At 34.2% G+C, this 18,207-nt stretch overlaps 1 protein-coding gene across 2 annotated transcripts in view; it reads left to right on the top strand.

The window, feature by feature from the left end:
* Positions 1–18,207, top strand: part of LOC145943195 (ecdysone-induced protein 78C-like) — a 67,237-nt gene that overhangs the window by 30,863 nt on the left and 18,167 nt on the right. For both annotated transcript variants that reach the window (XM_083050675.1, XM_083050676.1), the window contains exon 2: positions 16,407–16,531. In XM_083050675.1, the coding sequence (XP_082906801.1) occupies positions 16,407–16,531 (125 nt within the window). The remainder of the gene's footprint in view (positions 1–16,406; positions 16,532–18,207) is intronic.

Raw genomic sequence — 18,207 nt, forward strand, 5'->3', positions numbered from 1 at the left:
TATAAAAAAAATTAAAATAAAACTAATCTTATGAGATAATACCCATCTATGAAATAATGACCGAATCCTATTATTGAATAAATTAAATTAGCAAATTATCCTATAAAAAAATTAATATATACCCTGTCTGTTGTTATTAAAATAATTATTAATAATATTGAATAATTAAAAAAATTAATATTCGTATTCTAAAGTAATCATATTATTAATATAAAAACAAAATGGATTTTCAATTTTTATTCCTTCTATAAAGTTTATTTTTTTTTTTATACGCACGTAAAATCTTTTTTTCAAAACTACCCATTTATTACGAGCGCGAATTCTTCGTTATGCGGTAAATTAATTTAATCACGCGACAAGTAAAGTAGCGCGCGGGAGCTCTTCACAAAAATCAAAGGGTGGAAAGACAACAACAGGGTGATAATGACGCGTGATAATCCCCTTACTTTCCACAAGTTTTCCTCTTTTTCTCGCCCTGTCGAGAGATCCTCTCTTAAATGGCACGCGGACTCTTGTAAACACGCGGCACTTTGCGCCGCGGTATTTTCTCGAGCAAAAGGGCTCTCTTTGAATACCGGCTCGACGAGTGTCGGGAAGGGAAAAGGGAGTGGGAGGAGGACCGACCCTTTCGTCGTGTCCGCCCGTGTCCTCCTCTCGTCTCTTATTTCACGTGCGCGGCAAAAGCCTTTCACTCTTCGGGTATAGACGCTTAGCTTGTCGTTTAGTCTAACGTTCGGTGAGCAGGGTGTTTAATATATTAAAGCAATTACGCGCGAATATTAAATGCAGTCTCTCCCTTTTTTTCATATTTATTGGCGAACTGATAAAATATTTGAGCAATTTTTAGAGACGGTTTTTTTTTACTTGAAAAAATTTCGAAGAGCATCGACGCTTGACTTTAAAAATGAAACCGAATTAACTTTTAATTTTTGCGATTAGAGATTATACGCATGAAGAGTAAGCAAACCCCAGCAATTTCCCCATTTTTTGAACATTTCCTCGATATTTTATATTTTTGCTAGACTTTAAAACAAAGCATTTGTTCAATTTTTATTCAATAATCGTTACTTTCTTCATCATCCTCGTTTCTTTGCTGTTTTGATTGATTCCATCGATATTTATCGATGACTCGAAGCAAGCTTTTCGCCGGGAGCTCTACGCGAGCTCTCGTAGACGCGGAATTTCAAATAAGTATTCCGTGACATGGGAATCGAACCCGGAAATCGTGGCAATCCTGCTCGTTATTCACGGTGAGAGCAATTCACGTCGTCACGGACTGGTTGTGCATCCCTTTCAGGACGCATAAACTTTCTTGCCGCACAAGTATACTCTGGAACACGTGCAGAGTCGCGATTATTATCGAATAAGAAAGCAAATGCAAATTTCACTATTTTTAATAAAATTTTTAATAAAATTATCTTTTTTTTTACATCAAATTTGAACTTAAAGATAAGGAAGAAAATTCTATAATTAATATATTATAAAAAAAAAACTACTATGGCTATTTGTCATTTTTGAGCAAATTCTTTGATGAATTCGAGGTCGACATTAAAATGATAACTGATATATGAAAGCTATTTTAGATGCAATGTATTTTTTTCGAAAAGTTTGATAAGGCATTCAGTGTACTTGAGTACCGAGTTTGTGAATAATTTAAAATGTCCCAACGAACGCACTAGAAAGGAAGAAGAGACATGACGGCTTTGTAAAAGGAAGAACAGAAAAACAAAAAAGAAATATGAACAAAGGATAAAACGAGTTACGTAACGCTGGCTTGCGAGGGATAGAGATAACGAGTTAATTATAAGATTGCAATCTGTCGTGGGATTAATGCACCGGGCAAAAGGAGAGAAAATAATCAGTCGCGAACGATGGAGGAAGGAAAAAGAGTAACATTCGTGTTTACAAAGAACTAGAGAATCGATCAGCTGATTTTCTGATAGATAAAATGAAAAATAAATATTTTCAAATGAAGACATGATAAAGCTACTGTCTCAATGTGGTACGGTGATGTAATGAAACGATAACACATATGAAATTCGTTTGAAATTTGAAAAGAGATTATGAAAGACGAAAAGAGAAAAGTCAGGAATATCGCAGAATATTTTTGTTTATCGTTGTAGCGACAATAGTTGTTACAAATGACAAACAATATCCTTTTAATAAATAATCAAGTCTGCGAAGTAAATGGATATGATCTGTACGTTTTCTTCAGACTAAATGCGCAAGAATTAAAATTATAGAGGACGAGATTAGAAGCTCGAGAAATGGAGGTGTAATATTCTATTTTCCCCATAATTAATATTACGCTCTCTCCGCAAATGGTTTATTGGATTTCGGAACTACTACTCATCTTTCGGATCAATATTTTACGATAATTTTCGAGAGAATCGATTGTAAAACGTGGGGACGTAACATGGATTTCGATAACACACGTGCAGGCAATTACGAATCGTGGAACGGCGCTGAACTTTATGAGCGACGCGATACGAGTAGAAAGTCTCTCTTCGTTCCGCGTAATCGCGGCGATCGATTTCCTCGTATAAAGTAACTCCGGGCCGTTCTGGAAGGTGAATCATAAGAACTTATATAATGCAAAAACTATTGTAAGATTTTGCGACGAGGAGATTTCGGAGGAAATCTCACTCTGCTCCTATTGGCGGCGCTCATATTTAAGTATTGTAGATTTTTTCCGATGAAAAAATCGGGGGGTTGGGGAGAACCCTCTATCGGGATTCAATCTTAGGACCTCCCCCACAGTAAGCGGCCATTCTGCTACTGAGCCATTGATCGCCCCGTATACTCTTTTGGAAAAATACACTTTAATCAACTTTGGGATATTAATTTTAAAAAACAAAACCTTTAAAGTTGGATTTGATTTCGGATCGTCAATTGAAGATTAATCTTCAATTGATGATTAATCTTTAAATGACTGACTAAAACCTCTGAAAATAAGACCCTTTAAATGAACACTCAAATGAGAGTAAACTCCATATTTGGATGTTCTCAATTTATCCAACAATGAGGATCAACCTCCAATCTACTTATTATTAAGGGTTAATCCTCACCTACACTTGTGTCATTGAGGATTAAATCCACAACTTACATTAAATATTAATGGTCAACGTTTAATGTATGTACACCCAAATTTGAGTGTTATTAATAAAATTTGGACGTAGATTGAGTGTTTGTCATCAAAATTGATTATTAACACTTAAATTTGGGTTAGGAATTAACCCTTAATGATGATTATCCAAATTTAGTCATCAAAATTGAGTGTGTTTTTTTCGTAAGTGCATACTATGTATTCTCTAAGAATATATATTCGTTTTCTAAATTTGCTTGTCATTATTTTCGATAACAACAGCGTTAATGACGTGAACTGAGGACAGAAAATATGCGGTGTTGTTGATTTGCACATCAAGCAACCGCGCTGTTTAAAGACGGTATTTAATTGCAAAACAGACAGCGCGATAAATATCGGTATACCTATCGAGCGTTGATCACAAAGCGCCGCATTGATAAGAATTAATTACCACCGGACTCGGAAATAATCATGCGTGTCACGCAGGACCAATGCAAAAGCTGCCGGCAGCAACTGCAGCTGCAGCGATTGTCTGTCTCGTTTGAGAGATGATTCATCATAGATATTATCGCGAATACAGTATAAAATTTTTTTCCGTTAATTGATTTTCCCTGATCCCCTTTTGAACCTTCATCGTTGCAAGAATTGATAAATCACGCTTAAAATTGAGTTTTTTTTCTTCCGAGAATTTCGCTGAATGTATTTTTCGCAGATCTTTGCATAATAAATTGATATTATATATGCAACTCATATTTACATTTCACAGACACTTTCGGTCACGTGACCGAAAATTGTTGCATTCTTTAATAATGCAACCGACGTCGCTTTTCCGAGAATGTCTCTTGGTTAAAACAATCACCTCTTCTTCATCGAATGGCACCTTGGTACCCGAGCATGTGATGACGATACGGAACGTGAATAACGGGAATTCGAAGGTGAATGCTCGAGCAAATTGCGAATTACGATACGGGACTGGCCGAGCACGCATGTGTGTGCGGTACACATACGCATATAAATATACACATACAGACGCATACATGCGACGCACACTGGCCGGTAACCAGTAATTGACTTCGTACGAGACCTGAGTGCCGAATATGTACACGCTTGAGTGCTCGCGAGAAGAAGAAGAATCGTAGCTAGAAATATGAGATTTCGATATTCCATTCCTGGTCGAATGCTTTCAGCGGCGATGTCTGATAGCATTAGCCAGATGTCGATATCTTCTGAGATAGACTTTTCTTTCCTCTTTACATGTATACTTCTTTTAGAAAATATATCTTCAAAAATATATCTCCTTTTAGAAAATACATCTTCTAGAAAATATATCTTCAAAAATATATCTCCTTTTAGAAAATACATCTTCTAGAAAATATATCTTCAAAAATATATCTCCTTTTAGAAAATACATCTTCTAGAAAATATATCTTCTTTTAGAAAATACATCTTTTTTTTTTTAGAAAATATATGCTCTTTTAGTAAATATATCCTCTTTTAGAAAATATATCCTCTTTTAGAAAATATATCTTCTTTTAGAAAATATATCTTCTTTTAGAAAATATATCTTCTTTATTCTTTTTCTAATCTCAATTTTCATAAATAGATTAATAGTCGGTTTTCCTTATTATTCTATAATATTACGTCTTAATGTAATTTAATATGATAATTTAAAAAAATATATAATAATATAATTTAATTGAGAGAGTTTTCGCGAAGATTCCGAAAAGGATGTAGAGAATTATGAAAATTGATGTGCGAATTATTGTGTATCGAGTTCACTTCAGTAGAATATTTCACAAAGACTAAGCAAAGGATTAATAAAAGCGACACTCTTAAAAAAAGATCCTCCACTCCGATAAAACTTCAATTGAGTGCTGATTTTAAATATCGACGCGCCGAGAATAAGTTCACCAATATAAATAACTTATAGTATACGCGTCACGTATCGAATAATATTATATAATACACAATAACCGTGTGTATTTTCATGATATATGTGCGTGTGTGTGTGTGTGTGTATATATATCACGATATATCTCTGCGTACGTGTGCACGTGTATATATGTTGCATTATATCGTAACCGGTGAAAGCGCGTCGAAATCGCGCGCAGAAATAAAATCGCGCTGCGCCGAGTTGCAGATATAACGATAAAATCGATAATCCGGCGTTCATGCAACTCTGCGTTAAAACGCACGAACGTGCATACACTCTCTACATTTTTGCAGTTAATCCGGATTATTCCGATGCGGCCTTTTTTTTTCGTCTGTTACTTACCGTGATCCGATTTGAAACGCGAGAGTAAAGTATCATTATATTCTATGATATAAAAAAAATATACGCGTGAAATCACCTGTGGAACTAATTATATAATAAGTAAAGGATAATAATATTATAATAAATAATGGTTACTCTCTTATGTCGCTAGTTAATGGAAGTACATTATTATTTATTGTTCGATTCGAGATGAAGACAACTTTTAATTTGCATTATTTTCGATATTTCACGCAGAAATTAAGAGAGAAATGACTAAAATAAAATTTTTTAATAATTTTTATCTCGAATTGCTGCGCTGCGCGTTTCAGATAAAAGTAAAACGTTATTATACAGGCTGTTTCCGCTTTGCATGTTAATTTAAGCTTAATCTCATTTGCATTGGTAATACAAACACATAGAAGCTGATATTCTCGACGCGCGTTTAATTCTAAATGTACTCGCCCTCATCTCACGTGTTTATATTAACGCGATTCTCGTATTAAAATTCGAAATTAATACATGACGTGTATCGTTTATAACGAATGAAGAAGCAGGAACGCTGGCAATTTGTATTTATATGTTCTGTAAATCGCACTCGTGTTGAATAGAGTGTATTCTTTTATATTCTTTTATATACGAGTACATATAATATTTCAGATACAACATGGCGATGTTAATTTTAAAATTATACGCATGAATACGCATGAATACGTATATACTGGTCGCTACAACTTTCGCCCTTACTTTCGATAACGGATCGAGAGTTAAACTTCATTAATGTTACGCGATATGAATATGGTGTATTAACATTTCCGCAGAATTTTGGCATCGCTATAATGGCAAAGCTATAATTTCTCGGAGAAGAGCGTATTACGCGTCGAGATTTAATTAGCCACTAAAAAATTCATAATTAATTATAAATGTCGTTAAGAGACAATTAAATTCGCGTTAAATTTCTTCCGTATATATATGTATATATATTTATATTCCCGGAAACGAAACAAGACGAGAGATCCAGAGAGCAATCAAGTTATATTTTAAGGACAGATTCCTCGACGAAAGTCGATTAAAATTGATTTCGTGTCAAATTTTTCAATTGATTACCAATGATATCCAATTATATTTTCGTAATTATACAATTTTGTAATTATAGAAAAAAAAATTCTATTCTGTTATTTCAAAGATGATTTTGCTGCAATAGCAAAAAATATATTAGCTACAGAGATAAACTATTTTTTACTTTGACAGCAAATTTTTCCAACATATATTTGCTCAACGAGATTTTCCCGTTTTGTTTTTAAAACATGTTCTGTAATATCGGATATTCAATTTCGGCAGCGAAATTTTTTCACACGTAAAATATGCAGTGGTAGCGACATTTTTTTAAGCTGCGTCGATAAAATTTTTTTTCTTTACTTGTTCACGTGTGTGGGTATGTGTGTGTGTATGTGTAAGCTTCATATATCTGAATATCTCCCGAAATAAAATCAGTTTGAAATTAAATGAAGTTTCGTTGCCCCGCACCTCTGAAGCTTAACTAATTGAAGCTTCTAGATTTTCCCTAGTATACATATTTCTGTATATACAAATGTAATTAAGCGACTATTAAATCTCAGCGCGTTCGTTGCTGCATATGTAACAGCGTACAACCTGAGCGAATACATAACATCGCTATAAACGAGTTTCTTGGCACTCATTTTGGTGCAACTCGTTATTGTTATCTTCAAATATCTATAGATTGAGAATATCGCGGAGGCAACAAAGTCGCTAGAACAGATGGTGCCCAATAGGAACATTGTTTATTGGTCAATTGCACACAGGACTTTGTGATTGGTCAGTTGTGCTAGTTCAATCGCACTGTCCATTTAGATCTCTTCTGCTAGAACTACTTAATTGACGGCTTATAATATATAATATATATCGTAGTGCGTAAAAGATTACGAATTAGTAACATGGTATTTGCTACGATAATATGATTAATGAGTAATAGACTTCTACAATTAATGTGATTAAATTGTAACCTAATCTAACTCAACATATCACGACGATAGGTCTCGAAATGCATTTATTGTGTAAGTTATTCAATTAATCAAGATGTGTTAATCGAAAGTGACAAAATCCAAACTATAAATTATCGTTTCGTTGCGATCTTCATGGATAATAATTATTTTTTTAAAGATATTTAAAGAGTTCATATATTTCGTCCAAATACTTTATCGTTGTGTATGTGTGTGTGTGTGTGGACTTTTCAATGATCTAAATCCAGATTGAGAACGCGCAGTAAAATTATTGAATCGTGTAATAAAAATAAGCTCTGCGATACAATTAATCATCTAATAAATAATTAATATTTATATTTTAAAATTCTATAATTTAATATTCCATATACATGTATATATCATATAATATGTAAAATTATTTCGGCAATACTTAGAATCAAATTATTTATATACATATACGTATATATTATTTATAATATATAAATTATAATTTTATAATTATTACATAACGTTTCATGTTTTATAAATTTTACATAGTAATATTGGAAACAATATTATCTGTATATAGAATTATAAGCCAGTTGGATGTCTAGAAAAATTGTTGAATTTAGGTGGATAATAATATCTTTTGAAAAGAAAATATCTTTTTGTTTAATTTCAAATAATATTTTTAATAAAATTGTAATTTTCTATTAATAATTATAATTTTAGTTTGGATCACCGAAATCTTTTCATCGTATTTTTCGCACCCAAGCGTGCTCTTAACGAGGTGAGCAGTGTTTTTTTTCCACGTTGTACGGAAATAATTATGAAATCCGGGACTGTACGCCCGATACGGTATGCATAACAATGCAGAAGTCTAAGTATTGCGGCGTGAAAAGCAGGACTGAAATAACACGTTAGTAGACACCACACACGGTGCAAATAAAAAAGGCGAATATTTTGCATACTTATTCGATAGAATTAAATTTATTTATGTAAGAATGCAATCCAGTTTAAATTTGCTTTATATACATATTCGACGAAGTAGATATGTGTTTAGCATAAACGATTAATTACTTTTTAGCGAAAACTTGTGATTTAAGAATCATAGAAAAATATCGAGGAGTTGTATATAATTATACGTAATAATTTCTTTTGTTGCATTTTCTTTTTGAAACATATATTTTTGATGAACGTGTTAACATTCTACGTCATATGTATATTTGTATATCCACGAATGACATCTGTATTTTAAGAAAATTATATTATATTTTTGGTTTAATTTGCACTTGTATTCTTCGTACAAATGATGCACAAATTACGTAAAAAATATTCTTAAAAATAATATTTTTACAGAAATAGCACATATGGTTTGTGCACGACGATTAGAACGGCAAGAGAGTCGAACTTAAAGAGTCAAAAACACTCTAGCTTCTTCGCGGATGCAACAGACGCGGAAAGCGCATTTCCTGGAGATATATCCAAGTGCATTAGTGACATAATTTTCTCGGTGTATTTCTGTAACGTACCAAAGAGAGAAGCGCGTCTCGGTTGCGAGGAAGATGCGGTGAAAGGAGGGGATCTATGTGGCGATGGCCGGACACAGTCCGTGTTTCTCGGACTTATAAGTTAGTCTCTATCGATGTGTTGCCACACGTTTCCGTGTTCGGTTGCACAACACCTGTACTCGAGATGGTCCGTAATTCTCTCCCCAGAGAGAAAATCCGTAAAAAAAAAAAATCTTCCCGATCGATATAAACGTCCCTTCTCTCCTTCATCCTTTAATCTCTTGCCAGATCCCGGGAATCGCCCAATTTCCTCGCTACAAAGTTGCATTAGGACGCTCGAAGGCAATCTATTTTTAAATCTTTTTGTGCTGAAAAAACTTTCCGCGAAAAGAGAAACATTTGTTTACATATCTTTCAATTTTGTTTTAATATCCGCACACAAAGATTTTTTCCGTCCAAGTAATCAGGACTTGAAACTTTTTAGGGTCACAATTTAATTTTGCAGAATTCTATTTTTCGAATAATTTCAAATATCTCGTGATTGCTTGTCAAGAAATCTATATATACACATATGATGGATTTATTTTAAATTACTCGTAAATTCTTAAACTCTGTAAAAAATTCTATATTTAAGTACTTATATCTATATATATATATTGCGTGTGAAATTCTGTAACGTAGATCATCCGGGAAATGATTCGCAATCGCCCGTAGACGTTCTCTCAAAGCGACCGTATATCTTTGGAATTGCATAACGAGCGCGGATAGGTGGAGGATAAAAAGAGAAACCGTCAATAAGGTGAAAAGGTGGAAGGAGAAAGAGAGATGGCTTCTCTTTCTCTCTTTTTATTTCTCTGTTCCTTTCTCGCGACGAAGATCGGCCGTAGAAAGTGCATTGGGAAAGCGAGCGAGAGGAGCGCGCGAACGCATATATAAACGCGATCATAAATTATTTGTCTCGGAAGGCGCATGCACGAATGATGCTGATATTGCGGCGTCGTTTCCCGGACACGAGGCCGGAGAGATTACGGGCTCGTCCTTTAACGATCGCGATTCCTTATTCAGCAGCGTTACTTATCGACCCGCCGGGACATTCGAAAGTGCTGGTAACTAGGCACAATATAGGGATTCTACTTAGAGCTCTACAAGAACGTTTTCCTTATAGCAAGGAACGCAACTTGCAATTCATTAAGTGACTAAAGCTCCCCATTGAATTGGAAAAAGGATATTTTATGTCCGCATGAGGGTGAGGGAAAAGGAAGGGAGTTCAAGGAGCATTTCGAATCACTGACATGTTCCCAAAACATTTTAACAACAACAAAGATGTTTCAGATGTGGTCAAGTTGGATGATGCACTTGATACATATCATATTTTAACAATAAGCCATATATAGAGGGTGTTTTCCGGCAACGATCACAGAGAGAAGCGACACTGTATAATAGTATATGACCCGAGTGCTTTCTAAAATACTGTATTTTACTGTGTTGTCGTTTTATGTCACTCCATGGATACCAACACACACATTTTTACATTTCGTGTCATTTTTCTTTACTTCTATTGATATTGTGGTAGGAAGTAAATTTTTAAAAAATTTGAAAAAAAACTTAAAAAATTTTGAAAAAGCTATATAAAGTGATTGTTCTGCATTCTGGTGATGAAGTAAAGAAGCTAAACAATATTTCAGTTACAAGTTAACACAGTGTGACATTTCGTTGTTGAAAGCACCCATGAATTGTAACTCGGATAGATCATATGTAATGAGTGATGATATTTAGACTAAGTCGCATATGGTAAGTCATATTTAAACGCACTGACAAGTTAAATTCGCGCGGTAACCGGCTGCCGCTAATTACGAGAACCGAACGCAAGCAATACTCTGCGCTAATCTCGCGCGTAACGGTACACGCGTTGTTAGTCGCTGCAGTATTTCCGGCATTGCGCGATCGTTAACATTATCTCACGTGTAATAGCGTTTATTATGCGATATACAAAATCCCCGGCCTTTATTACACCGCACGACTAGAGAGGTTTCTGCGGGGAACAATAAAAAAAATGAGATTCAAGTTCACGAGGATGACTCGCGCGCAGTCGTGCGATAATATCAGCAGCACAATAATGTAATACGCCCAGAAGTGTTCCGGCAGAATATATGAATTCCGCAGAGCGGAATTTTGATATATGGTATATTGAATTGAATAAATCACTATTGCTCGATCTACTATAAAAATGCTGCAGCTTTTCACAGACTGGTTTTTTGTAATAATAATAATAATAATATAATAACGTTTATTTTGATCTCCTTGGCATTACAAGGCGCTTTTTTGCAACGAGTATATCCGCGTCTTTTATAATATCTCTTTAATTCCTTTTAACCTGGCCATTAGCGACTTTACATCTATAATCTTCTTTCTTTCTTCTCTTCTATCTCCCCTTTTTCCTTATCCTTCTTTCCTTCTCCTTAATCACCTTCTTCTCCTTTTACAATCCTTTTCCAAAAAACTTTTTAAGAGGCATATGGGGTGTTTAGGATCGAACCGGGTTCGAACCTGAGACCTTTCGTCTATCAGTCCGTGTCTTCCACGCGAGGCCACATGTCACCCCAGTTTTTGTAATAATTTTCAGTAATTTATTGCCGTGTCAAGATGTGTTAGAATTGATTAAATCAAAATCTTTAAAATTAAACGATCTCTTTGAAACCCTTTACATTTTTTACAAAATGAGAATAGCGTTTCAAAACCAGACTTGCTTCAGTCAGTTAAAAAGAAAAGAAGGAAAGAAATTAAACCCTTTTTCTTTTATTAAATTTTATTAAAACATAAAATTTAATAAGTGTGGACACTTATTTTCTGGTTCCACATTTATTTTCTGATTTCGCCGATTATACGCACTGTCACAGCGCATAACTTATATATCCTTGCTCGACGAATGCCGTCACGCATTGACACTAGAGGCACACTCGCACACTGCACTTGGACACGACGATACGGATGGACGCGTGGACGCGGGCTGGAATACGAATGTTGTGACCCAGGCGCAAATGTATGCGACGCGCAGCGCTTCCTTGTAAACAAGGGGCGCCGTGAAACTGCAGCCTAGGTCGAGGCCGTGCACAGTCGCGAGTAAATAGGTAGGCGGCTCTGCAATTGCATGCGCTACTCGCGGCAAGAGAATTGCGCCATTTCATCCCTCAAGAAGTGCATATCGATACTTGGTTTTTTTATAGCATTTTATAAATATCTCAGGAATAATGTTGATTTTGAAAAAAAAGTGACAGTATGAATGTATATCAAAATACTTCAAAAAGTTAAGTTAATTTGATGTTAGTTAATTCGTCAGATTAGTTTATGATTTATTTAAGTTAGTTGTTTATAATATTATGAATTTTTATAGAGAATTATATTTTTTTAAAGAAGATATAGAGAGATAATATGTCGAAAAATGTTAAAATTAGCTGATTAGAAAAAAATGAAAAAAAGATCTGATTAATCAGCCGTGTGTAGCAAAGTTGCGCTACTCTTTTGCCATTAAGTTAACAATAAATAAATTTGTTGCGCTTTATTATACATTTATATTTAATTATGTAAATTGGATTAGACTGTCCCAAAATTATTTTTAAGAAATTCTCAGAAATTTTTTTATAATTTATGTGTGTGTGTGTGTAAACTACATTTTCAAATTTAACATTTGTAAACTTAAATTTTTAAACTTAAATAGCCTTTTATTTTTCCTTTGTACAAGTGAAAGAAGGCACACAATAAAAATTTTATAAAATTATATTAAAAAGTTGCATCTATAATGCAAATTCTCTAATTTTATCTGGAATTTCGAACAAAAATAGGAAGATCATGAAATTCTCAGAAATTTTTTTAACGATATATGTGTGCACGCGCGTGTGTGTATGTGTGTTTATAAACTACAGCATTTTTTTGAAACTCTCAACTGGTCAAAATATATTCAGCGAATAATTCGCGCGTTTTTGTTTTACTCTCGAGATCTCAGGAAAGCGGTACAAGATCCCATTTCGCTTTCTTCCGTCTTCATGTCAAACACGCACCAGTGCTCACCGACAATAGGGTGCATCGTCAGCTCATTTCGCAAGTGCACGTAGATTCGCACTTACGATAACAAGAGCAACTGCGCTGCGTTTCCGCGGCGTTAATTGAGATTTGACACTTAACTCCAGATTACTCTACTAACAGCTTTTGTATAAATATTAAAATTTGATAAATATCGGAGTGGAATTAGATAAATAACTGGTGTGAGTTCGAGCGCCATAATCTTAATAATAGCATTATTATTTCATATTTTACGCGCTAAAATACGAGCATTTTTCCGCTCATCAAGCCAATGTTATATTATATTTTACGTTTTGACGTCAGAGACAATAATATAGTTATACAGTTACAATCGTTAATTTTTTAGTCAACAAATGTACCTCGAAACGTCAGATTTGTTTGTAGATAAATGGCTGGTCCTGATTTAATTGTGTTTATTGGGAGTTGAATGGTTACTAATAAACACTGTCAAAACGAGCTGTATATTGGTCTCTCGATATTGTCGAGTCCGATAATATCGTTATAGCATCGCATCGTACCGTTTATTCAAACGTGCAGCGTTTTCGGTGCATTTACCGCGCCGTTGATTTCTGGACAAAGGCGAGTAGCCCCCCTCTCCCCCGCGCGGATATAACATAATCGATTTATTAGCAGACTGAGGGATTGTAGCATCGTGGAAATCTGGTCGCTTTGAAACAGGCCGAGTAAACGGTATACAACATTATACATTATCCCCAATCTAAATCAGTACAAATTGTAGCAACGATTACGTGAGAAAAAGACACTCACTTTATCGACATAAATTATTTATTATTATATACGACTAATGTGAAATCTAAAGAAAGAAAAATATAGTTGCATAGAGAGGTGTATATCTTGGCTAAGATAAACAAAGCGTATTATTTCATATCTTATCGTGTTATCGAAACGAGTTTCACGAGAATAAACGCGATCCAGAAAAGTAGCCTTTAAATTTATTCGTGCGTAATTAAACGTATGTAATTTGCAACTAACACAGCTACATATTTTTTCTCAAAAACAACTAGGTTTTTTTATCCCCAATTCTTTTCATTATTTTGTGCATAAAACTATTGAGTAAAATAATTGAAAAATGAATATTTTTTACGAGATATTTCATAATTTATATAAAATTATCAAATTAAAGTATAAAATATCTCGTAAACTGCTCTTTGTTTGCTACAACTGTTTGTCTATTTAACTAAATTCTGTTTTGTCTATTTAACTAAAACTCTATTTAATTAAATTTTATTTGTTTTATATAATTAATTCGTTATTTTAAAGGATTAAATAAAGAAAGAAGATATAGAAAGATTATCTTTCTCGTATGTTTTTCTGCGTACTTTTCACAATATCAGTTATTGAATCTTTTTATAAATATAAAATCTGCGGCTTCACAAGGAGTTAAACTGACTATGACGTAGAAAGTTTAATCACAGAAATTGAAAATTCTAATTGTAAGTTTATTTTTCCAATTTATCCTTGTCGATATATTGTACTTAACTTTTGATAAATTTCGTTAAATTTATTAGTCGAGAAAAGAAAATATATAGTGAAGAAAATTTAATTATATATACAATATTGTATATATACAGGGTGTTCAATTATAATCGACCATCCCTAAAAACTTTTTCATTTTTGATTGTACAACAAAATGTTTCAAACAAAAGTTGTTTGATTTGAAGGGGAATAAAAGATAGCGCTACTGACTTTTTTTTGTAGGGCGTTTCTCAAGTCATTTGAATTTTTTTAAATGGAACTACTATCATTTTTTTTATATAAATCGATTTCTTGCAATTTTCCGCATAATATATGCATACATATGTTCAGCTAAAAAGAAGACATACACAATAAACTGAGACATATTATTTTGTGATCGTTGTATGCAGTGTCGTAACTAGCCTGCGTTGCGATCGCTGCAAGCTAAACATTTTGCATCCTTCCTCCTCCTCCTTTCCAAATACCTATAATAAAAAAATTAAACTTCTGAACTGAAAAAAATGTTTATTTGCTGCAAATAAATATATTTTTTCACAAATTTAAGAAACAATATTTTTTTCCAAATTTTGTTATTTTATCATCTTGACTGCGTCCTTCGAAGCTTGCCCGACGACTCCACCCTATAAGTACTGGTTGTATGTTATGCTGATTTACACGGAAATAATTATATTCTAAGCGATTTAGCGTAACTATATAGTACATTTTTAGATTGTTAATTTGATGCCACAACGAAAAATGATCGAGCTTGCGAAACAATTGCACAATTTTTCTTATTTGTTCGTTGGTCGCTGTCGCTCGCAAAAGTAAAGGTGCAAGGAGGAATAGTAGTGCGTGTCGAGTGGAATAACGGGGTTGCTCTTGATTGTCCTCGCGATGATGATCGCACTGATGCATCGAGTGAGCGGTACCGTTTGGTTCGCTCTACGACTGTCATAAAATCACAAACACGGCGAGGCTGTCGGATTAGAATCGCTCAAGTTCCCTCTCTCTTTTGGTTAGGTTAGGTTAGGTTTTTAGATTAGGTTAGGGTTAGGTTAGGTTAGGTTAGGACGTTCTTACCGTTTTTCTCCTCTCCTCCTTACTTAACATCCGCCACTCTGGGGGTTTCGCGAGAGACTAACGGTACAGACACATCGCAATAAACTAGGATCTCTCCTATATAGTTCCTTCTCTCCCTTTGCCGGCGGTCCCGTTTTGTTCCTTTTTGCTACTCCTTTTTCATTTCCTTCCCGTTGCACCTCTTCCTCCTGCTCCCCATCATCCTCCTTCTCCTTCTCCTGTTCTTGCTCTGGTCCGTCTAGTTGGGTGCTGCTACATTCGCTCGTTCTTCTTCTTCTTCTTCTTCATCTACCTCTTTTCCGTAACGGTGACGTTGGCTTCCCGTTACGCATCCAGCCTGAACTTGCCCGCCCGTCCGAACGAAGGAACGACCTATTCCCTTTCATGGGCGAGCCTCGTTACATAATGGATGCTGAAGGAATGAAAGATGCCAATGTTGGATGGATGTGCGTCCCATGTGTGTCTTCCAAAAATGAAAGAGTTTGCGTGTCTTGCGCGCAAATACGATTTATAGATCTCATCCTTCAAAGTTTGACGCAGAAAGAAAGTACTAAAATAAATCGCAAAATGACAATAATATATCGATACCTATTTTGTCAACAAAAACATGTAAAGTATTTTGGTATAGTTAAATATAAGATTTCTGATATAAATTATATATTGAAAATATTGTGATATAAAAAATATTTGAAGAATATTTGAAAGAAATGGAGAAAAATTTTTTTATTATAAATTTAAGGAGCAAGCAAAATTGTGAACAGCTTTAGCAAGTGTAGATATATATCTACAGATAATCTTATTTTTAATTATAAGATACAGTCACTTCGTCATATTATATAATAAGTTTATTGTAAAATCAGTTTTATTAAGAAAAGAAAACGCAATTTATACGTCAAGGCATATAATTAACAATACATTAATTATTTTTTTTTATTCGTTTACAGAGCAGCATTACGCGGCAGCTGATTCCAACAGTTCGACGCCCGCTAAAAGTTTTGTACCATGCAAGGTTTGCGGCGATAAAGCGAGCGGCTACCATTACGGCGTAACCAGCTGCGAGGGTTGCAAAGTGAGTATCGTATGTTGAGGATATTCTTATCACGAACAAGCAAAGGCTCCGAAACCAAATGCTTCGGGACTTAAAAGCCAAAGGTATAATATTTACATTAATTTTCGCAAAATCAACATCAAGAATATCATTGTTGCAGTGCTCAGTTGTTTTGCATCAGTCTTCCTCGCAAATTTCAATCGCAACTTCTAGATTCATTTACTTCGCAAGTATATGAAATATTATTTCTTATGAATATTATCTATCTTAAAAATTGAAATTTATATAATTATTATTGAATTCAACTCGATTTTTAAGTACATATACATATTGAATTTGATCCCATCCCTAATTGTCATCAATGTGTCCAATTTTATATTTAATAACTCGAAAAGAGCACAAGTGTGGGATTCTGTTTTCGCAATTTACTATTGTACCTAACAAGTCCAAGGAAAATTGGCACTCGGAAAATTCGAAATGGTATATTGTACGCAATCTCGAACTGTGCTCGCAGCTTCCGATAGTTTGCGGAAAATTTGTCGATTGATTTGACCTCACGACGTGTGCGCGATAGTAGCGGAGTCAAGTACAGTAACTTATGGAGCTTCGATGATACAAGCAAGGATGCATGACGATCAAGCAATAATCCACGAAAAACGGTTCGTTCGCACTTTGAAGCAGGATATTTATCGGTATCGTGCGCGCGCTTATGTCTTCAGCATCGTGGGAGATGCGCGGATCTCTCGCCGTCTGTCTGTGCGTTGCTGCACGCCTGAGATTTCAAACGCGGAAGCCCTAAGGCCAGAATTAACCTAACCTAACCTAACGGTGAAGTGGTGCATTCTCGCATTCGCGTTAGCATCGGGTTTTCGCGGACTATACGCACACAGCCAGACGTGTTTATCGGGCATACCCACACGCTTTCTAGCATGATTCTGTAAAATTAATAATATATCCTTAATTACTTAATAATTTTTTTATAGACACAAAAAAGTGTGCAAATTGGAAACTTGCACATTGCTTCCTCATCATTCTATTTCGTTCATTAAGCTTCCTCTATGAGTAAGCTGGCTTTTCAATTTTAGTTTCCTCATAGAGAAATAGCTTAATGAGCGAAATAGAATGGTGAGGAAGCAACGTGCAAGTTTCTAATTTGCACACTTTTTTCACATAAAATAATTTTTTGTCACGTATCTGTATGTGTGTATGTATGTACCTACTTATGTTCCTTTCGTAGAAATTCGAAAATTTACATTTTTTGAAAAATTCAAAATTTCATAAAAAATGAACTCTTTCATTGATCCTCGCCAAATTCAAAATCAACTATTCTTTAATAATACTTTATACTATGATATAATTCTTGAATAATACTTTATTCAAGCAAAAATATTTAATTCGATATTTCAAAATTTGCGAAAGTTAAAAAGTGCACTTAAAAATTCTTAAAAATTCGAAATTTCATAAAAAAATGATTTCTTTCACCAATCCTCACCAAATTCAATACTAATCATTCTTTAATAATACTCCATTTATATAAAAAAATTTAATCCAATATCTCAAAATTTACGGAAGTTAAAACAACCACAGATTTTTTTCAAAAAATTCAAAATTTTATAAAAAATGAACCCTTTCACCGATTCTTGTTAAATTCAATATCAACTATCCTTTAATGATAGTTTATTTATTTAAAAAAATTT

The sequence above is a fragment of the Prenolepis imparis genome, unplaced genomic scaffold (genome assembly GCF_030444845.1).
Source record: "Prenolepis imparis isolate NDT839.2.m4 unplaced genomic scaffold, iyPreImpa1.0 SCAF_11, whole genome shotgun sequence".
NCBI lineage: Eukaryota > Metazoa > Arthropoda > Insecta > Hymenoptera > Formicidae > Prenolepis > Prenolepis imparis.